The sequence below is a fragment of the Pectinophora gossypiella genome, chromosome 1 (assembly GCF_024362695.1).
Source record: "Pectinophora gossypiella chromosome 1, ilPecGoss1.1, whole genome shotgun sequence".
Classification (NCBI taxonomy): Eukaryota; Metazoa; Arthropoda; class Insecta; order Lepidoptera; family Gelechiidae; genus Pectinophora; species Pectinophora gossypiella.
In genome coordinates, this window is record NC_065404.1 from 6,653,516 (window position 1) to 6,676,894 (window position 23,379).

General features: G+C 37.4%; 3 protein-coding genes across 3 annotated transcripts in view; 1 reads left to right on the forward strand and 2 right to left on the reverse strand.

Moving 5' to 3' along the window:
- Positions 1-9: 9 nt before the first annotated feature.
- On the reverse strand, positions 10-4,204 carry LOC126367919 (transport and Golgi organization protein 6). Its single transcript, XM_050011726.1, has 5 exons — positions 4,060-4,204; positions 1,972-3,974; positions 1,635-1,857; positions 1,152-1,303; positions 10-343 (listed from the first exon to the last, which is right to left on the reverse strand). Exons 1-5 carry the CDS (start codon positions 4,109-4,111, stop codon positions 29-31), a joined length of 2,745 nt encoding a protein of 914 aa, XP_049867683.1. The 5' UTR covers positions 4,112-4,204; the 3' UTR covers positions 10-28.
- Positions 4,205-4,914: 710 nt separating this feature from the next.
- On the forward strand, positions 4,915-6,513 carry LOC126369929 (NEDD8). The gene is made up of 3 exons (XM_050014529.1): positions 4,915-5,039; positions 5,118-5,248; positions 6,348-6,513. Exons 1-3 carry the CDS (start codon positions 5,022-5,024, stop codon positions 6,430-6,432), a joined length of 234 nt encoding a protein of 77 aa, XP_049870486.1. The 5' UTR covers positions 4,915-5,021; the 3' UTR covers positions 6,433-6,513.
- A 306-nt stretch (positions 6,514-6,819) lies between these two features.
- The window catches only part of LOC126369830 (ubiquitin-conjugating enzyme E2Q-like protein 1), a 61,588-nt gene continuing 45,028 nt past the window's right edge, over positions 6,820-23,379 (reverse strand). Inside the window, exons 3-6 of the mRNA XM_050014398.1 lie at positions 13,111-13,303; positions 11,071-11,272; positions 9,183-9,428; positions 6,820-7,854 (exon numbers count right to left, since the gene is read on the reverse strand). Of these exons, the coding sequence (XP_049870355.1) occupies positions 9,193-9,428; positions 11,071-11,272; positions 13,111-13,303 (631 nt within the window). The 3' untranslated portion in view covers positions 6,820-7,854; positions 9,183-9,192. The remainder of the gene's footprint in view (positions 7,855-9,182; positions 9,429-11,070; positions 11,273-13,110; positions 13,304-23,379) is intronic.

Consider the following 23,379-nt stretch of genomic DNA (forward strand, 5'->3'; position numbering starts at 1 on the left):
GATTGTGGATTGTGTGTGACTTACTGCTTTATTTGTAGACATCTTCTGGTTTGTCTAGGACGAATATTTGTTTTTCCATCTTCAATTCAGGGAACATCAACTGGGTGACAGTGTCATTTAGTTCTTCTAGAGCAATTTGTGCGTGTAGTCTGACAACTGAGTCTTCGTTTTCATCCCTATATAGATTCTTTAAAGTTCTGTATACAGGAAGGAGGTTTTCTTTCAATTGTATCAAGGTTTCTTTGCCCAAGCCCTTTAGTAAACTGGATATAACCATTACGGCTGCTCGACGACATTCCACTGCTTTGTCGGATTCTATTATGCTCCATATACACAACAACACCTAAAAAAAACACTATATTCAAGACGATAATAAAGATGACAATGTTGTCATGGATTTGTTCCTCTTTGTGTGTTGGTAACTTTTTTAGGACTTCTTCTATTGTGTGGGTTGTGAGGTGGAGTGCCAACCTCATCAACCCTGGTGTCAGGGTTACTATTGAGCCGCCAAAGGCCCGTGTCATGGCTCATGTAACCCGGACCAACGGCTGAACGTGCCTTCCGAAAGCACGGATCATCTTACTTTCGGACAATCTGGTGATCAGCTAGTAATATCTTAACCAAACTAGGGACTACAAAGTAATTTTTGTGATATGTCCCCACCGGGAATCGAACTCGGGATCCGCCCGGATCGTGAGCCCAGCGCTCAACCACTGGACCACGGAGGACTTTTTTGTGGTAATGTTCGAATACAATTTCACCCAATTGCAAGTGACGATGCATCGTGTGATGTAATAGAATACGCTTATCTAGTAAATAAATGAGTAGGTACACCAAGAATTTTGGTATGAACACGCATTAAACTGTCTTGAATAAAGTTTCTATCCTGAATTATCTACCTAGCATTGTCTCGTTTTTCACAGGGTCCGCTTACTTAACCTGAAGATTTGAGAGGTCCAGTTTTTTACAGAAGCCACTGCCTGTTTGACCTTCTAACTCGGAAAAATCGGTCCAATATATATATTGGCCCGATGCATTCTCCAATCTCTCCAAAAATGCATTTCTCGGGAAGGTTTCCACATTTTTTTCAAATACTTCGACAGGCATCAAGCTTAGCAAGTTGTCGCTTAGCACCGTAGTTCTTGACTTACCTCGTAAATAATAGTTCCTATTTTATAATGTAAGACCAGGGCGATTTCCGCTAAGTTGGAAAGAGCTGACGTTCGTATTAGCGGATCCTCATCTCTGCATCCACAAAGCATCGTATTGAGCAGTATGGTTTTATATGCAGCCGCCATTTCGCCTGTAAGGACAACACGTTATCATCTTTGTTTATATCCTAAGGGGACTTTTTCGGTCTAATAGGTACGCTTACACTGTAACTCTTTTGTGATTTAATATTGTTTCCAAACAGGAAATAAGCTATACATATTCATGACTACACATGAAAAATGTGTATTGGGGGAACTGTTCAACCAAAAAATAACCGTTGGGATTAATTTCTTCGATTCAATAGCTCTGCCGGATGCACGCACAGTGGGCTAATTGGATAGTTTCCTAGGTCGAAGATAAGTAAAAAATTCAGATTTTTTAACGAAAGATATATTATACATCTATTGTTTAGGAACACTTACCTAGCCTTTTGGTAACTTTCACAATGACGTCACCAATCTTCATTCGCATTTCGGCTGTTTTGTTCTGGTCGTCTTTAGTTTCTATAGATTTAAGCTCAGAGGTTAATTGAAGGAACTCCTTGCATAACACTTGGAGGACATCTTCTGTACAGTGAGTTCCTAGCGACGCGATCCCGTTAATGGCTGCTAAGTAAACGTACGAGTCAGTGTCTTTGAGCTGTTCCTAAAATAAGCAGACAAACAAAATTACGTAAATACATCATACTCACGCCCGGAACGTGTAACCCACGTGCTTTGTGACTACAACTGGCTTCATAAATTTCGTAAAATGTCTTACCTGAAATAAGCAGAAGATGTAATGCTTCCTTGACAAAGTCTCGGGGTCCTTGGCATCAATAAGTTTAGTCAGCTCAATGATTCCATGAGCCCTAACAGGCAGCAGGTTATCAAATGCGTTAGATATAGCTTTGTCGCACGCTGTTTCAGCCCTTCTCGGATTATTTGAAGAAATCAACGAAAGCGCTTCTTCACACAGTATGTTGTTAAATTCAAACTCGCTCTTAGACATCTTCTTTAATACTGGTACTAACACATTTAGCCTTTCTTGTAATTTGGATTCTTTCTCCGTATTTGATAGTATTGTGTTCAATAGCACTAAGGCAACAGTTGTACATTCTTCATTTGAATTTTCGTCATTATTTATTATGAAATATTCTATGAACTCTACTACTATAGATGGATTTTGTTTCAAAGATGAAACAACTTTAGGTGATGTAGATATTTCAGAAAGTAGCTGAAGAATATTAGCATATTGTTCATCTGTATCATCCAGTTTGAATTCGTCATCTTCTGACAGCAACATGTCATTTTTAGACTTGGTCTTTCTTTTCTTACTGAGTTCAACCAGTATGTGCAAAGATGCCTCAAATACATTTTGAACAAAATCACTGTCAACAGCAACTTTAAATAGACTTAAAAAGTATAACCTTGCCTCACTTATAGAATGTTCAGTTTTAAAAGATACACATTTAATAGTGAGTCCAGCTTCAAATTCATCAACTGTCACTTTTGATAATGATGCATCTCCAAAAAGAAATTTCTTAACCATACTTGAAATCTTATTCTTATTCAGTTGTTCTAAACATTTCAATACTATTTCTTTTATCTTAATCTTTAGTTCCTCATTCTTGGTACACTTTATACCTAGTAGGAAAAGTATGCTCAAGTTAGGGATTATAAGTGTCATGGGGCATTCCAATCTAGATGTGCAGACACATGCATGTAAAACATTCACCTTATGTTCAACCTCTTGAGGTGACAGAATAACAGTACCTGGCAAGTCAGATTTTGATAGCAAGTGTTTATAATCAAATGCTTGGAATATTTCCTTCATTAATAACTGAACATGCTTCACTTGGGGATATTTTTCACCCAGTGCTATAACGCAAGCCACAGCTGTGGCTAGATAATGAGTGTTATTCTGTGTCAATATTTGCATTAACTGAGAGCAAATATTTTTCAAGTAGTTGTCTTCTGACTCAGTACCATGTTTAGCTGAAACTATTTTACATATCATGTTGATTTTCTTCCACTCAAACCCAGTATCAATGTTGTAGCTTTCTATGAAGCATCGGATAAGGCTCAACAAGCCTCCTGGTGCAAGAAGTCGCCTACTCATCTCCTTTGCTACAACCCTTTTGACAAACATTGGTGGGGAAGGATCAGTCACACTTTGTAACACCAACAATTCTTTCATAAGAATTGGTTGGAAACAATTAGCAACTAAATGTTCATAAACCTGCACATATTTTTGTCTCTCAGAATTGAGTCTGTCATACATTTCTTGAGTCATTGTAAAGTTCTGATAAGTGCCTGGTTTCTTCAGCGGCGCAAATGACAACTGTATCAATGCTGCTAAGTAATCAGACATATGAAATGTTAAGATAATATTCTTTAAGACTGGGATTTCATAGCACCTTTTAATAAAGTCTGTGCAGGCAACTAGAAGTTCATATTTCTGTTCATCCGTTAAAGTAATAGGCGACAACGCACCAGCAAATGCAGATCTTTTGTTGAGGTTAATGCCCAAGCCTGGAATAAGACTTGGAAAGAAACCAAGTGAGGCAACTAGCTGAAAACAGGTCCGTAAGAGTTTTTGATTACGAACACTAATAAGTATAGTCTCGTCTTTCTTTATTTCGGCAGATAAATCATCAATCTCCTTAAAAATCTTTAGTAAAAAGTTTTTAAGAACTTGATAGTCCACATTAGATTCTGCTTGATGTGGTTCGTTTTTAATGACTGCATTTAATAGTACTGACACAAAATCAGTTTGACCTTCTAAAAAAAAATACGTGAAACTTTTAGTAAAAGCTCAATTTCTAACATAATAAATTCACAATGATGATGTGATCAAAAATCTTACCCTCATGAGTTAATTTTTGAATCCGGTCAAATATATTGTTAATGGCACTCATAACTTCTAGACAGTTATATTTTAGTCTAAGAAAGAAAGTTATTTTAATTTTATTTGGAATTTAAATCAACGAGCAACAATAACATAACCTAACTTTTATTTTGACATTTTTGACATAAGATGTATTGTTCGGAAATTAAAAACCGGTATTATCCGGTAAGTAAGATTTGAAAAAGAGCACACAGCAAAATCTGATGTACAATGAATGATTAAATGAGAGGTAATCTGGTGGTGCAATAGAGAACACGTGGTGATGGTTGGTTATTAGTACGCTCATTATCATCAACTACAAAATAAAATCAAAGCCATTTATGATTATAATCAATCACCGGGAGGGAATTTGAGGGAATTACAGAACGTGAACGTAAATGTCAAGTATAGTGTGTCAAACTGTCACGATAGAGGCTTTTCGGCGGGAGACGGGAACGGGACAGTTGCTTTCTTCATTGAGTAATCTAAATAATTAATACGAAGTGGTGTTTTGTGGTTAATGATCGCATTAAGTTAGTCGGAAGACATTCGCGAGTGTTATTATATTGGAGTATTCAATGAACAAAGTGTATCTGCCTATTTTCGCTTCGTGCCGGGAAGCCGCTTCATAACTCAAAAGTTTATGCGGACTTTTGAGTTAATTCGTTTGGGGTTCGGAGTAGGAGTCTACTCCGAGGGTGGGGGCTTAGGTTTCATCATCATCACCTTTCATCATTTCATTAATCATCAAGAAAAAAAATACGTCAGACATGGCTGTATGGGCATAGTTCCCTTTGCCTTACCCTTCGGGGAAAACCAAAACAAAAAAAAAAAAAACTGTCACGATAGATTCCAGCCGAATTTACCGAAAGGCGAATAATTATTTGTAAAATAAACGATAATTAGTGTTTTTTCAGTTTTATCTAAAATTCACATTCAAAATGTTGATCAAAGTCAAGGTAAGGAGTATATATAATTACTCATTATTGTTTATTCTTGATATAACAATCATCCTAACCTCGTATGTATTGTTGCAGACGCTTACAGGAAAAGAAATTGAGATTGATATCGAGCCTACAGATAAAGTAGAGAGGATTAAAGAGAGAGTAGAAGAGAAAGAAGGAATTCCTCCACAGCAACAACGTCTTATATTTTCAGGAAAGCAAATGTGGGTATAGCATCTGAGCTTATTGTTTTGTGCAAATCATTGTTATTTTGGCATAACGTGCAAAGAAAATTGCTCAAAATTCTGTTTCGATTGATTATGAGTTGGTGATTATGCATTTCAATATTGATTGTATCATGATTTCAATGAAAATGTGTTGATGCTTTTGAACAAGGTACTATAATATTTTGTGGTACTCCATCTACAGTCCTGTTTTAGAAGAATGTAAAATTATGGATGGGGTAAAAGAAAACAATTCTATACCCCTTACATCAAAGCATGATTAGACATAGGTACATGGAACATGGCCTACTGCAAAAGAGACAAGTCTTTTTCGCACTAACCACATAACTGCTTAATACAAAAGAGACAAGAGATAATGTTACTCTAATCATGGTACATTATAAAGGGTATAATAGGTTTTATAGATTTTTTGTCTAATGAGGATAAAAACTACCTATTTCTACCATTAGGTGTCGCTACCATTCTTCAAATAGGATACACTCCACATCTCCACATTTTATAGCATTTTATCATGAATTTTAGCTGGACAATATGGAGAACTGTCAAAGTTTAGGGACATTCAACATTTGAGCATCTAGTTTTTATCCTCATTTCTAAGTAAAGAAAATTTGTTTCAAGGACAATGCTAGTTTTCCTAATTAGTAGGTAAAAAAGGGGCCTTTATTATAAAAAAGAACTTTCATTGGATAAGAATAACTTAGTGAATATGCTGCATAAATCAACAAATGAAAAAGAGATACATTAGTCAAATCTGTTTATGACAAATACCAAAATTGGTTTAGAGTTTACACAAAGTTGTACCCACATTCTCTGATAAGTGGGCAGAGGCACAAATAATCATTATTACAACTAATTTAAATAGGGGTAATCTTCTTCTATCATGTGGGTTATGAGGTGGATGACCAACCTCATCAACCCTGGTGTCAGGGTGTCAATAGGTGTAAAAAAAAATAGATTTATTTATTCAAACATCGCAAGGTTCATTTTGTTAGTATAGCTGTTGCTAAGTCATTACTTAAGGATTATGTTAGTTGTGGTTTATTACTGTTTCTTCAGTTGGTATATCATTGTTTTTCAGGAATGATGAAAAGACAGCACAAGACTACAAAGTGCAGGGTGGCTCCGTCCTTCACTTGGTGTTAGCGCTGAGAGGGGGCGAGTGATCTCTTGTGATAAGTGGCTCTTATATTTATAATTTAATTATACCTCTCATTTCTTGTATAAAGTCAACATGATAATGTGAACTTTTTGTTTTATTGTTTATTACTATTTATTTTTCTAACTGCGAACATGATCCTAAAATTATTCTGCCAATGCTGATTGATGCATCTAAGTATTTATACTGTTGCTAATAATTCATATCTATGAAAGTTTGTACTTTTTGAGTTGAAACATAACAATAAATATTTGCTTTATGAAAACATGTAGGTGATTTGTATTTTTTGAATTTGAAAAATTTGAATTTATAATTTTAGTGTAGTAGTGGTAAATGGATGAATGTCTTTTGGCTGAAAAGCATGCTGGGTACTTTGATATAAAACCAGTTGTATTTGAGCAGGTAATTTATTACATCCATAACATTGTACATATAATTCTGGTATAAATACACATCTTGCACTGAATGGAGTTAAAAAATAAACATCTTTGGTTTACCAAACAAAACAACATCAATTTTCTAAGTATCTAATTTAGTTTTACAATATTTTTTACGTTACCACAAGCCTTCGATTCACATTTCAAGAATTATCTACTATAATTTGAGCTCTTGACTACTCACTGAAACGTCTGGAAGTAACAAGTAATTTGACTTACTACAATTATATGAAGCATGCAGATAATAGCATGGTTATTATAGTAATAAAATTACATTTATGCCAGGGAAATAGTATTATTAAAATATTTATTCGTACATTCATACAAAACTGTAGGTAAAACATGAATTGTGAATTACTTTTAGAATTTTTGGTGAAATTTTTAAATACTAATCTATATTATAAAAAATGATTAAATGACTTTGGGACGGAAACATTCCTTTAAAACATTTGATTAAAAGCTTTTAAGTGGGACTGTGTGGTTAAAAACATCTTGATCATTCAGTTTTAATTTGCATTATTTAATACAAGTAAAGCTTTTAAAATATACTTCGTATAATGAGCGACAGACGCAGGCACGTCATGCGATTGGCACAAAATTGTTTATTTACATTGAAACTATGACTACAATTTATTTTTACCACATAAAAGAATAAGATAATGCTTTGAACTATGTTTAGGATAAAGGATACTTTTTCAAAGCACACTTATTGTATTCACATTATACAATAAACTATGGCATGTATGTAAACCATGTCTTTGTATACAATCATCTGGAATTCCTCAATTTGCTCCATACTCAAATATAAAATAATTAATTTCAAGTACATGTAATTACTTAATTATTCGTATTTCCACGGCGGAGTATGTTGATGCGTGGAACACTAACACACAGATGAGAGCATTATTAAAATTTGCACTAATTACGACTAAAATTATTTATAAGGTTTAACTAAAGGAGATCCATTCTGCATTACAACTGATCAGCTACACCTGAAACAAACATAGACATTCGTTAGTGTTACTGCAGTAAATTTGGAACCCCGGTCTCCGTAGGCTACTACACCTGTGGAGGGGGGTTCCCCATTTTACGTAAAAATGATTTTATCATTTACTTGCTTTACTTTTTTGAATATGGCGCCCCTAGCTGTGGCGACTATGTTGCTAGTAATAACATTTCAGTCTCAGCACACATTGGTACAAAACTACCAATTTTCCACTTTCCTATCTACCTTATTTTTTACTAATGAGGAGGAGGATGGTTTTTGAAGAACGTAGCCTGGAAAGTCCCTAATTGTGCCCTTTTGGCTTCTATTCTTTGGATCGAAACCGATTCGGAGGCGATAAACAAATAAGACGTGCATTATTTGATTAGTCGTAATGCTGTAACCATTGTTTTAAGTTTAACGGTTATTATCATAATTAAAACACATAATAACGGGTTCTTACCGCGTTTAAAGCAGGGATATGAGACTCCCGATATTTCGACACTGTTACAAATGCCATGATCACGGGATGACCCCCCTGCCTGCCTCCTGCTTTAAACGCGGTAAGAACCCGTTATTATGTGTTTTCATATCAAGACTTACCTAAAACTAAAATAGGTAAGTGATGTCGTAATTCCTAACTAGGTGGCTACTCGTAAGTAGAAACAAGCATGTCTCTGAGTGACGCGATTTAAGTCCAATCCATTATTGTCACAGGCAATACTATTAGTACGAGCGGCGGCAGTTATCAATCGTTAGAGTTACAGCTCAATTGCACAATGATCCTATTGCGCGACAAGCCGAGGGTTCCGCTATTGCATCGATTCAGGTCAATGTTATGCATACAAAGGACGTTTACAATATTGGTACGAACTGTGAACAGGGATTGGTTGAAACGCAGTAAAGTAATAGGTGCTACAGCGTTCATAACATACGTTGAGATAAGCCTAAGAACGTTTCTCGTTAGTGAACAGAAAATCGTGGAGATTTTCAGCTAGTTGGGTACCTATAGTATTTAACCTGTATAAATGTGCTATCCTTCGAGTCGAGTAGCAGAAGAATCTTGGCTCTCCGATTCTAGTGAATGTGCAACTTTTTTTTCTCACTAAATTCCGTCATGATATACTTATAAGTCATCATCAACCAGAACCGTCACAATTCAATATACGTCATAAAGTAAGAAGTGTTTCGAAAGGCACATTAAGCTGTTGGTCCCGGTTAGTTTAGTACTTACTGATGTCAGTAGGTACGTAGTCCTTACTTGAGCCATGTCAATCATCTTGAGCCAAGACATCACCCCATAACTTACACGATAGAAGAAGAATGTAGGTATACCTTCATCGATTCAACCGTCAGAAAGCGACGGCGTGACCCAGCCATACTTGTCGTGGGTCTTGACGAGGGAGCGGAAGGCTTCCTCGGCCCGTCGGCGAGAGAATTCGCGGGAGGGCCGCGGCGGCGCCCGCGCCACCCGGCCCTGCCCCTTCACCACAGACGCTGCGAACTGCATTACTACCGCTTCAACTGTGTATGCAGACGCCCAACCGCGCGGCGTCAGTAGCTCCATGCAGATTGCGCCCCCTGAAGATAAATAATTATTGATTAAATTGTCCCAAGTTCGCAGACTGGAGAGAGGATATGTAATTCTTGTCGTAAAGTCGAATGAGGGCGTGCTAACGTCGTCTATTGAGATGTTATTATATCGGGATATGTATCTACTAGCTCGGTGCGTGGGTTTGAGACATTTGACTAACTCACTTTGCGACGGATGTACCTCTGACTATCCCATTGGGATATAGTCGTGAGCTTGTTTTGTTATGTACCTAATGGTGGAGTCTCAATTGTCGTCTCCCAAACTGTTGAAACACTACCTGTGTTGGCATTTGTCGATAACTCTGTTCGTATCAGACTGTAGAAAGAATAATCGATAATATCGATATTGACAATACAATCGAAATAAAAGTCACTAGAGACTTTTAGAAAAGAGCAGCAATTGTATGGAAACTATCGATAGACAATCGTTCGGCGACGCTACAAGGGATGAGTTAAGGTATAATCGAGTTATGTGGAAGGCGAGTGAGGACCCTTTCCATGTACCATTTATATCGGTTGACCTGTTACGTAATGCGCACACGTGAAGCTACTTTCTCGTGTTGAATATTGAGCAATAACGCAAAGCTCCTAAGTCCTTGTAAGAACTGGGTTGATGGTCTCGTTTCCACAGTTTATAAGCGTGCAACGCGCGTGTTCGACAATATACTTGCCTATAAAAGTTGTTATTGTCTTGCGCAGTAGGCTACCTACGTGTTTTTTTTTCTTACACAGCATAAGCCTCTCTAAAGGGGCGATAGAGTCATAAATTGTGATGATACAATGATCCTACTTATGTCATTACCGGTAAGTAAACAAAACTCGTTACATTTGAAGTACCAACAAACAAAGAGATAGTCATGAGTTCACGAGTCATCTTATTGAGCGTTCGTTTCATAGTCTATGGCAAGAAGCAATTTTGTATTGTGATGTGACCAATTTCGGTGCTCTGTCTGCCCCTGGGGCAGATTCTGCCACGGGCGTAATTTTATGTGAGATACGTAAGGGAGGATTTTATCTAGTAGTGATTAGATTACGCTGGCAGAACTAGAATTTATGTGTGACTTCTTCGTTCCCTCACTGCTGAGGATCGCGATCACAGGTTATGGTTTTACACACAGTACGGCTATACGCTGCGTGGACCGCTCTCTGCGCGCTGCCGCCCACCGTCTATGGTCTGTATGTGTGACTGGTAAACTGATACTAAAACGGACACAAATACTCGAACAGGATCGATCTAAGTTCAGATTTATCTAGAGCCAGATTATGGGCCACGTTTAGATGGGCTGCGATAAAAATGCAGAGAAACCATTTTAGAATCGCCCAAATATATTCAAAATGGCAGACACGCGCCTAAACCCGCGATCCTAATTGCGAATGGGTCATAAATACGTAAGCTGACAGGAGTGGAATTCTCGGCCATCTTCTGTATTTCCGAATGCATATAACCCGGGTGTTTTCAAGGCCAGAGTGAATAGGCACCTTCTGGGCGAGCTCGCTCCATCTTAGGCCTCGTCAATGCCTTCGGGCAAGTCTGGAGCCAAGAGCAAACCCATCAAAGGTAAAAAAAAATTGAAGTGTGAGTGGACTCTAGTAGCGATATGTATTCGTACTGTAGGTATCAAATACTTGCCTTCCATTACGAAGCCTTTCTCTATCCTGGGCTCGATGACGCGCATGAAGGGCGGCGCGAAGGGGAAGTTCTCCGGGAAGACGAGGTGCAGCAGAATGTTGGGGATGTGCAGCTCGCGCAGGTCCGCCGCCAGCTCGCTCTCCGGGTCTATCTGGTGCAGGCGCACGTGCCATTCAAACAGATTGTCGCCTACCAACTCCACCTGAAATTTGGGTTTCGATTACTTCTGTGAAGACTTTTGTCATACTGTCACTAATATGTGGCATTTACTGGTAATACCATTGATTTACTACTATTTTTATTACTATATCTGATATAAGTAAGTAGTCGTTATATGAGCCATGTCAAGGGCGTTTGGCAGCTCAATAATAACCCTGACACCAGGGTTGATGAGGCCGGTAATCCACCTCACAACCCACACGATAGAAGAAGAGACTATCTATTACTATTATTCTGTGATATGTGCAAAAACTATTTAGAATGGAGCTTATCACAAATTAGTTAAGTGGCATAAGACAACTCTACCATACACAATTACATATATAATTCAATATTCAGATCATGCATTTTGAATAATAATTTACGCAACGCAGTTTTGTCATGCATTGACACGGATAGGTACCTACTTATCCAGGCCGCTATCATAGGGTGGGCAGGACCAAAAGACACCAGTACAACATTTGTAGTCCTTGAACCTCACCGCAAACATCTTCGGCCCCCGTGGTCCAGTAGTTAAGCGTTGGGCTCACGATCCGGAGGTCCCGGGTTCGAGTCCCGGTCTATCACAATATCACAAAAATCACTTTGTGATTCCTAGTTTGGTTAAACATTACAGGCTGATCACCTGATTGTCCAAAAAGTAAGATGATCCGTGCTTCGGAAGGCACGTTAAGCGATTGGTCCCGGTAACTACTTACTGTTGTAGTAGTCGTTACATGAGCCATGCCAAGGGCCTTTGGCGGCTCAATAATAACCCTGACACCAGGGTTAATGAGGTTGGTAATTCACCTCACAACCCACACGATAGAAGAAGAAGACTGCAAACATCTATGCCAGACCTTGTTTTAATTTTTAAATAAACAAACCGGACAAAGAAATATTCGAAATGGGGTCATTGGTCAAACAACCGCTGCTGTAGCGATAAACCAATATTAATCAATGAAAATATAAATTTTGCCAATGTTTATTTAAAATTTGTAGAAAAATGAGATTCCGCGCGGCTGGTATGTTAAGTACTTATAGGTAATAAAAATGTTTGGTTGACGGATTGAATCGGCAACATCTGTTTTAGGTTCGTTACGTTCTACCGTATCTAATGATGGTCTAACAAGAATTCGCGATTGTATGACAAATTCAATTCAAATTCAAAAATATCTTTATTCAGTAGGTAGGTAACATAGTTACACTTTCAATCGTCATTTATTAGTTTTATTACCTACATAAGGAACGTCTCATTCGGCTAAAACTACTGCAGCTTCTCACAACCTCTATAGCCGGGGAAAAGAAGCTGCAAGAAAACCTCGGCACTGGAACTTAGATCTTTAAAAAAAAAACATGAATATGTAAAATATAAAATATTTTGTAATTTTGCTGTCTAATATTAGTTCCCAGACAGTTAATCCCATGCATTCATATCTTTTAAACAATCACTAACATAATAATAATAATAATGAGTTAAAAAGACAGCTATAGAGGAATACAACATTCCTTTTGTTACAAGATTGTTAATAATAAAGTTACTACTTATTATCAATCTTGTCACAAAAGTAACGCTACTTATCTACCTACCTACAAATGTGTTAACAACATACCAGCATAAACTCAAGCCCTAAATCCTGAATGGGATGGCCAGATCAGAAGACAACTTTCAGCCACTTTTCATACGAAGTACCTGAAGATGAACTAATCAGCTCATCGCCCATACACTGGTTTAACAGAGAATACAATCCCTCTGTCTCTCTCTGAAGTTAAGAAGAGAGAAGAACGTGTGTGTAGAAGTAATTTGAATGGTACAACTTCTATATTAATACATAGGCTTACCGTAAATACTGGATCAGGCCTGCTGTCCTGTAACCGCTGTATTTCTTTGAGCTCCTTCATGAGCCGGCGCGTGCGCACGGCGGCGGCTCTCTCGCGCACGTCACTGGTACCCGCGCCCTTCTTCTTGGCTAGGGCCGTCGCTCCAGGGCTCGCGGGGAGGCTCGCCGTCGCCTCTGCCGGACTCACGCCATCTCTGCAAGTGTATAAACAGCTGTTATGTAACCAATCAAACAACGCTAGCCTCGAAATACTGCATCTTACGCATATAAACAAGCATAATCACATCACATCATCATCATCGCATGTAATATTAGATAAGAGTACGTAAGTTGCTGGTAATAAGGTAAAAATTACGGAAAATAGCCTGCGTTTGTAATGTCAGTTAAGTAGGTTAACGAAGTAACTATTATTTTGTCACTTGTGACAGATTCTAATAGTATATTAAATGTATATGGCGATATCCCACCCGATGTATTATTAAAAATATCAATATATAGGCTGCTAGGTATAAAGGGTGTTAGTCACAACGTAGCGAATACTCAGGGGGATGATTCATACCATGATTCTGAGTTAATATCAAGTGGAATTTTCCGTCGCAAAATTCATGATTTCTTTTAGTTCTGTTTTTAGTTCACGCCTGTCATTCAACCGGAGGAGGAATGTAGCATACTCCACCACGCTGCTCCACTACGGGTTGGTGGAGGTGTTTGGGCTAATAGTCCGGGATTAAAGGCTTTTAAGGTGTTATAATACTGTCCGATCCTGAGACGCCTCTTGCCCGTAGAATCGCGTAAAGTAGGGCCATAAACCTGGTGTAATAGAAGGTAATAGTAATTACCACTAATACTCGGGTGATTCATAATTGTTTGTTTACCATTCAATACGTAATTACTACTAATGATAATGAGTAGCAGCACTTATACGAAAATCGTTTCTTGATGGATAGGCACAATAGGTACCTATCAATACATTGTTGCTATACTATTTACTTACCAGTAGATAACCAAGTTGAGTCAAGTAATACTACCTACAGTTTTTGATATAATTTTTCTTGAATTTAATCTGGGATTCTTCAAGGCTAGAGTGAATAGGGTTTTGCCGTGATCCACCCTAGACCACATCGTCACAACGTATCGTATCGTCACATCGTCATCGTAAATTATACAACGGCTTCTGCGGTCCAGTGGTTGAGCGTTGGGCTCACGATTCGGAGGTCACGGATTCGAATCCTGGTGGGGACATATCAAAAAGATCACTGTGATCCCTAGTTTGGTTAGGACATTACAGGCATGATTGTCTGAAAGTAAGATGATCCGTGCTTTGGAAAGCACGTTAAGCCGTTGGTCCCGGTTACTACTTACTGATGTAAGTGAGCCTCAATAATAAACCTGACACCAGTGTTGATGAGGTTGGTATTCACCTCACAACCCACACGATAGAAGAAGAATAAACGAACACCTACGTTACAAATGCTGTTAAAAAAAAAGTTGTTTTAATTACAAGGTTATTAGTCTTTATGACGTTTTGGTCTTTACCATATTAAGAACTGAACACAAAGTGTAGGAGTAGTGTACCTATAAATAGCATGATTCATTAATCAGCCCTATTCATGCGTAACACGTCTTTTATTCGTTTCATAGCATGTCTAGAATAGGAAACGACTAATGCCCTTAATGTTTTGCAAATCATCTCGTCAGACAAAGAAGTTAGTAGCTGCTGAGTAGGAATACAGTCCTAGTTTTAGTTCTACGTAGGTTATGGTCATCGTATGAGTTATAGTTTTTTCCTATTAGATGTTCGGGATAATCATAATCACCAGGTTCAAGATAAATTATGAAATTCTGATTACTAAATAAACACAGAACTAAAATTAACGAAAACAGTTTCTAAGAAAAACTTAATAAGTCCGACATCTTATCACGTTTTTATGACGTCACAGTGTGCTTTTTCATACAAATTCCATAGTAATTTCGTGTTTTGACGTTTTAGTAAAAAGTAACTGATTTGACTAGTTGGAAACAAGCATAATACTGTATGAATATGATTCTATGCAGTTAATTATAAATATAAAGTGCATTTCTCTAAAAAAGACTTATACACACCCCGGACACTCCGTATAAAAAACTATTATTTTTTTTACCGTGTGCCACATAACGCCTAAGTGCGAGCGAGACGCTGCCCCCCTACGGCCATTTAAGGCTATATAGGACCCAGAGGGGGTGAAGTCGGCGCCCTATGCAGATTGGAGCGGGGCGGAGAGTTACTGTTCCATTAGTTTGTAATATTCTTTATTAGGTAAAATCCGTACCCAGGCGAAGCCGGGTCAGGTCGCAAGTTAAGATAAAAGGTAATGTAATACAGGGACGTAATTGTGGCGTCTTCTTTCTTGATGGCGAGATATCTGTTGTCTGGGTTAGTGTACATATCTACTACATTAGTGGTGCTTAGCAATAAGGCCGCCTATTGTACTCATTCTATTTCTCTTTTGTTTTGTATTTTGTTTTTTCCTGTTTGTGCAATAAAGTATTGTTATGTTATGTTATGTAGGTTTTTTGGTTACCCGTTAGATAAATATGATACCTGTTATTGCGTATGGCAGACAAATATCCTGCTTGGATCAAATATCCAGCTTAAGCTCCCCTAACCAAGTCTCTGCTGCATGATACCTGTTTATCTGATGATATTACTTTTTAAACGCTATTATGACATTTGTACAAAATTTTCTTGTACCCAAAGGTTGCGTGGAAGAAATTGCTGCATGAGCAATAAGGCCGCCTGTTGTGCTTTTCTGTATATGTTGTCCTTATCATTGTATTTTGTATCCATTGTGCTCAATAAAGTATTTTATCTATCTATCTGATGAGTAGGAGAATGCAACGACACCAAGCCAACAAGATTCCAACTGTCGAAGACTGCTCCTGCAGAGTGAGCGGTAGAAGTTGCCGCTCCACAATTGGCTTGCACCTGACTTGCACAGGCATGAAAAGAAGTGCATGACTGCGACAATGATAGTCATGAATCGTCTGAAACAGACGTATGAGGTCTATGATGATACCTGTATGGTCTATGTCTAAGACCTTGTTCAGATGGCGCGATTTACTCGCGTTTTCATACCACAGAGTAATTTGATTACTTTATAGATTCCTGCACGCTTGGAGATGTGCGTCTGTATCCGTACGGTGTTAAGTACTCTGTGGTATCACAACGCGCGTAAAACGCCTCATCTGGACAGGCTCTAAAATAAAAGATTTTTTTTCTTCTACCACGGAGATTTATTCCGTTCCAATACCAAATACTAATACCACTTGGTATTAGTTTATTTCCGAATTTATATTCCATTCCGAACGAGTACCACATTTTAAAACCAAAACCAAAACAAGTTTGAAGGAATTAGGTACAGTCAGGTTCAGTAAAATTACAATGCTTTAAGTTGTGATGAAATCACATGTAATAGTTAATCAATATTAGGGTTTGATATACATAAAACTCACATAATATATTTTTTTCTTCTAATTCGACATTTTTAGAGATTAAAAGATATCAGATAATTAACTGTTACCATTCCAAGTCCAACAAAACAATCAAATTGTAGCCATTTTCAGTACTTATTAACTGTGATGATTCATTTAACTACTTGTATGTAAAGTCACTTTAAATATCGTGGAACGAAGTTAATTTGAAAAGTTTTAAGACTTTTAGTAATACCTATCAATTACGATATTATCTTAGAAAATAAAATAAAACTTTGTGAAGCTGAGTGTACAAACACTAACGTTTTAGTATTCGTTAGTAATAGATTTTTTATTATAAAAAACGTGGTACTCGTTGGGAATGGAGAATAAATTCGGAAATAAACTAATACCAAGTGGTATTAGTTTTTGGTATTAGAACGGAATAAGTCACCACGGAGACCGCCACAAATAAGAATAAGTTAGGTACTGTGGAATTTTATTTATTGTGGTAATGCATAATAAAGTGTATTCACCATCTGTACGGTTAGCCACGCGTTTTTTATCGAGTTACAGGAAGTTTGCCAACGAAAACGCATGATTTATTTCTGAACTAGGGCATACCGCACTTGTTTTCATCAAGTAACCTGGTTACCGTCCCGTATTTTATCCCTCTATTGACATAGTTGTAAAAACATAATACGCAATGAACGTACAGTAATGTACATATGTTTTGCCTATTCCTATGCTAATATTGTGTAAATAATTTATACATTGTTAGTCTTAGGCAAGAATAAGATGTCTGTGTTTACAATTCCTTTCTATTGGCACTCAATATTTTAATTACTCTATACACAAAGCAACTCAAACTCAAAATTAAGCATATCAATCGGGAACTTAATATTACGCACTTTTTGTACTAAGTAATCAATCAATGTCTAAAGAACTTTGTTACTAACAGCCGCCACCTTAATAACCATCATTGTCTGCAAACCCTATAAATGCTCCACTGGATGATAAGTGGAACGTGCGGTTTGACTTTCTTTCTATTTGCACCGACTTTAGATTTTAGATTCTGACATTGTATTCCATAAAATATTATTTCTTACTTTTAAAAGATTTTGGAATCAGTTAATTAGGTCGTGTGGTAGGTTCAAGATACTTAAATTATAAAATTCTGATTACTACATAAAGACAAGATCTAGAACTAAAGAAAAGCATTTTCTTTTTTACATTTAACTTATTTATGAATTTTAATCAAGAAAAACGTAATAATAAGCACGAAATTTTATCACGTTTTTCTATGACGTCACAGTGTGCTTTTCATACAAATTCCATAGTAAATTTGTGTTTTGACGTTTAGTGAAAAATAACTGATTTGACTAGTTGGAAACTTGCCTATTCTTTTTAATTACTTTTTAAATATAAACTCGAGTAGGTAACACTAAGAGATATTGCAATATGTACACACTATTCAATGGATAGGTACTTATAAGAACAAGGGACTTATAAGGGATTTTATTATACATAAGACATCAACGAGTTCGTTCTTATTATTCCATAACAATGATTTTTTCACCATAACTTTAAAATTATACTAAACCGATTTTTGCCAACTTGCACTATTCTCTAAGTTGGACGAATTATTGAATTGCAGTACGATTTGTATTTTCTGCAAAATGCGTGCACAAAACAACATATTATTATCTACACTTGTGAAATTTGACACATGTTTAGAAGCCAACATAGGCTAACATATACAAATATTGTGTAATTCCAACAATGTTACCTACATGCATGTGGGATGAAAATAAAACATGATAGACTGTGTATGCCGTGACACAGTTTATTAAATTTTTATCACACCCCGTACAAGCTTTTCGCCATTCCGGGAAAAGTAACGACTATTCTAGAATATTTTCATCATCATCATCAATTTAAGAGCCACGCTTTTGTCGGTGCAGCATTTTTCATGCTACTTTTTTAGGGAAAAATAGGGCAGTGGTTTCCCTCTTGCCTTCCGCCCTGCAGTACTCTGTTTGACGCAAGTGGGATGGCGCACAGAGTAGTCTATTACAAAGCCATACTAGGACTCCTGTCCTCTGAATAGTCATAGACAAAACAAAATTGATCATAGACCTCTTTCTTCTAGTATACGTTCGTTTCATGGAATTTTATAGTCCTATATATATGCAGGTCTATTTTGATAACCTACTCCTTTTTTAAAGTCAGTTGAAAAGCCGCTTGCGGGTTTGTCGCTGTAAGACAACGAAATGTAAAATCCCGGGATGAGGAAAAAGCTTCAGGATTGAAATCTCTTGAATTCTAACAGAAAGCTCGGTGAAGCGTGGGTTAGAACCTTGTGAGCTTATATTACGACTACAAACTGTATAGTGGGTACATATAAAACGTACGTACGTACGTATATTTATCACTAGCTTTTGCCCGCGACTTCGTCCGCGTGGCGTGTTATATAAGAGAGAGATCTTTGTGTGTGTGGGAGTGCATATCAAATTTCAAGCATCTAACTTATGCAGTTTAGATTTTTTCATACAATTTTTTTCCCAATAACTTCCATTTTTCAAAATACAGCCAAAAATAAACTTTATATTTACTAAGGTATGCATGCATGCTAGATTGAATCAATTGATTGAATTGATTTTTTTTTAATTGATTGTTCATTGAGTTTTAATTTTAATACACACTTCCTCTCTTCCCTTCAACGTTGCTGTGCCCTACAGGGTCCATGTTTTAGTTCCTATGCCTATGTAACACCCCATTGTACAACATGGAATGCAATAAATAATTTAATTGAATTGAATTGAAAACATCTATCTTACGCGGTTTCGATTTTTTCATACAAATGTTTTTTTCCCGCTAACTCCCGTTTCCGTGGGAATTTTGCAATATCCTGTTGCAACTAAGGTTTAAGTTAACTAAGATACCTGCATGCCAAATTTCAAGCGTCTAACTTAAGCGGTTTAGATTTTTCATACAAAAGGATTTTCCCGCTAATTTCCGTTCCCGTGGGAATTCCGGGAATTCCTTTCTTAGTGCACCTCTACGGTACCTAAGCTATGTCCCTTCCAAATTTCAAATGCCTACATTTAGCCGTTCAGGCTATGCGTTGATATGTCAGTCACTGAGTCAGTCAGTTTCTCCTTTTATTTAGATTTGATTTTTTCATACAAATGTTTTTTCCCGCTAACTACCGTTCCCGTGGGAATTTTGTAATATCCTGTTGCAACTAAGCTTTAAGTTTACTAAAGTACCTGCATGCCAAATTTCAAACGTCTAACTTGAGTGGTTTAGATTTTTCATACAAAAGGATTTTCCCGCTAATTCCCGTTCCCGTGGGAATTTCGGGAATTCCTTTCTTAGTACACCTCTACGGTGTCTAAGGTACCTGCGTGCCAAATTTTAAACATCTTACTTGAATGGTTTAGATTTTTCATACAAAAGGATTTTCCCGTTAATTCCCGTTCCCGTGGGAATTTCGGGAATTCCTTTCTTAGTGCACCTCCACGGTACCTAAGGTACCTGCATGACAAATTTCAAACGTCTAACTTGAGTGGTTTAGATTTTTCATACAAAAGGATTTTCCCGCTAATTCCCGTTCTCGTGAGAATTTCGGGAATTCCTTTCTTAGTGCACCTCTACGGTACCTATGGTACCTGCATGCCAAATTTCAAACGTCTAACTTGAGTGGTTTAGATTTTTCATACAAAAGGATTTTCCCGCTAATTCCCGTTCCCGTGGGAATTTCGGGAATTCCTTTCTTAGTGCACCTCCACGGTACCTAAGGTACCTGCATGACAAATTTCAAACGTCTAACTTGAGTGGTTTAGATTTTTCATACAAAAGGATTTTCCCGCTAATTCCCGTTCTCGTGAGAATTTCGGGAATTCCTTTCTTAGTGCACCTCCACGGTACCTAAGGTATCTGTATGCTAAATTTCAAATGTCTAACTTGAGTGGTTTAGATTTCTCATACAAAAGGTATTTCCCGCTAATTCCCGTTCCCGTGAGAATTTTGGGAATTCCTTTCTTAGTGCACCTCTACGGTACCTATGGTACCTGCATGCCAAATTTCAAACGTCTAACTTGAGTGGTTTAGATTTTTCATACAAAAGGATTTTCCCGCTAATTCCCGTTCCCGTGGGAATTTCGGGAATTCCTTTCTTAGTACACCTCTACGGTATCTAAGGTACCTGCATGACAAATTTCAAACATCTAACTTGAATGGTTTAGATTTTTCATACAAAAATATTTTTCCGCTAATTCCCGTTCCCGTGGGAATTTCGGGAATTCCTTTCTTAGTGCACCTCTACGTTATCTAAGGTACCTGCATGCCAAATTTCAAAAGTCTAACTTGAGTGGTTTAGATTTTTCATACAAAAGGATTTTCCCGCTAATTCCCGTTCCCGTAGGAATTTCGGGAATTCCTTTCTTAGTGCACCTCTACGGTATCTAAGGTACCTGCATGCCAAATTTCAAACGTCTAACTTGAGTGGTTTAGATTTTTCATACAAAAGGATTTCCCTTCACTACTCTGCTCCTATTGATTGTAGCGTGATGAAAAGTATACTATGACCTGTCCAGGAGTGTGAAGAATAATTGTACCAAGTTTCATTAAAATCCGTCCAGTAGTTTTTGTTTCTATAAGGAACATACAGACAGACAGACAGACAGACAGACAGACAGACAGACAGACAAAAAATTTACTGATTGCATTTTTGGCATCAGTATCGATCACTTATCACCCCCTGATAGTTATTTTGAAAAAATATTTAATGTACAGAATTGACCTCTCTACAGATTTATTATAAGTATAGATAATAAATATATCGATGTTATAAAGTCGTAAGACCGAATGTTCTTTTAAAATCCAAAACCCATTGTTTAACTATTGTGTCTGTCTATAATCTCGGCGTTAAGAGGTTAAAGAAAGGTCAGGTCGAGAGTGCTCTAAACCGGCAGCGTGCATGAAGTTTTTGATGATGATTTGATGAGGTTATTGAGTGTAAGAAACGAAAGTGGTGTGTCAGAATCGTAGGAATTCCGCGGTCTCTGAAATGGGCATAATCTTATGTAAATATACCATTGGCATCGTGAAAAGCATCCTTACAACACTTTTACCTACATTGTGACGTATTACATAGTAATACAGTCCATTGTTTTGGTGTTTATTGTACTCGTTAAATGCTCCATCAGTGCCGACGTTTGCTTTAATTGGTGTCAACTTATCAGCGGTGTTGGATGTGTTCCAACGATCCAACACACCTCAGGGGTCGGCCGTTGACTTCCAGCAGATTTATGTAAAGCAGTTTACGTAAACAGCTCACAATGCGCAATAAATTTTATTACCTTTACGGACAGGCGGTCGCGTCGGTAGCAAAAGCTTTGGTTAACAAAGTATAGCTTAAGTCTTTTATGTGTATTGGAATGTCTTTGTGATTTTAACGTAAAACACATACACAAATTCACGCCAGAGCGTAGGCAGAGCTCCAAGTTGATATGAAGTCCTAAGATGGGCATGATGATCTTTATGGTGACAAGCGATCAGCCTATTGTTGATAACAGTTGTCATTATATAAAAGACACAATATCTTTGTCGGACTTTACGATATGCCCGGGAAGATAAGCGTTTTTTTATCACTCCCATTCTAGTATAGAAGCCCAAAATCATAACTTGCTAAAAGGAGTCCAAAGAAGATTTATCTAGAAGTTAATCTTATTTCCAAGCCGAAAATAATAAATTTGAAACGTTACCAACGAGTTTTAGGTATCACTAATTGAAACCTACATAGCTAATGAAAAATAGAATGATAATTAATTACAATACCCAATTATGAGAATATAAATTAAGTATATTTAATTAATGTCGCGGCTATAAATAAACTTAGTATGCATAAAATGCGGATGTTTTAGAATATCAAAGCAGTGAAGTTTTTTGCGTGTGTAGGTATGTTAGGCCACTTTTAAAACTTGTCCTGCGAATTTGATTATTCCATGCCACCATAACAAAAAAAGGTCATAGTCTGAATGTTAGAGTGGACCTTATTATAACTGCAGTATGATCTTAGTTTCAGTGGGACATATTGTCTGCCAAAACACCATGGTTTGACAAACAGCATATGACCTTCAAATAACAATCACAGTACAGTAATAATAAGGTCGATTTTTGTTTGTCTAAGTCATGATTGAATAATTATTGGAAGATCGCTCTTAGCGAAGTTTCTTGGGAGAAGGAAACAATTTGCAGCAGCTTGATAACCGGTTTTCGTAGCCATATCCGACTATATAGGTAGGTATACCTTATAGTCTGTCGCAGCTGGATTGTTCTTTGTCTATATACCTAGTAGATTTTATAAAATGCAAATTTTAGGCGGTGAAGCGCGCAAGTTATGTTCGGACTCTGCCTAGGAGTCCTTCCGCAGGAATGTGCACATTTTGTAGTTGAAATCAATGAAAACCCCGTAAATGCATTCTTTGTCGAACAATATACAAGGCAGGAAGAATGAAACTGCGGTCCAACTTATAGGATACGTACTGCTTTTCAATATTTAAATACCACTTTACAGGCGCAATTTTATACCTAGCTTTAACCCCGCTCTTTCCTGGTATAACATCACATTTTCTAGCGTAATCACTGCACTTCGCTAGGTACCTGAATGTTTAGTGCCTATAGGCGTAACCGGTCAGTTCTTGCAGCGCTAAGAATAGCCATAGGAATCCGGTCCGGCAGTTGCTAAGCACTTTGCAGTTACTTTAGTTATAGGGGTCGGTGCATAAAATGCTGACCACGGGCTGTAAACACC

Coding starts and splice junctions, on each gene's coding strand:
- LOC126367919 (XM_050011726.1), bottom strand. CDS start 4,111: ATGAGTGCCATTAACAATATATTTGACCGGATTCAAAAATTAACTCAT. Junction 1,304..1,634: donor GAAAGTTACCAAAAGGCTAG/GTAAGTGTTCCT, acceptor TTGTCCTTACAG/GCGAAATGGCGGCTGCATAT. Junction 344..1,151: donor TAGGAACTATTATTTACGAG/GTAAGTCAAGAA, acceptor TGTTTTTTTTAG/GTGTTGTTGTGTATATGGAG.
- LOC126369929 (XM_050014529.1), top strand. Junction 5,249..6,347: donor ATATTTTCAGGAAAGCAAAT/GTGGGTATAGCA, acceptor ATTGTTTTTCAG/GAATGATGAAAAGACAGCAC.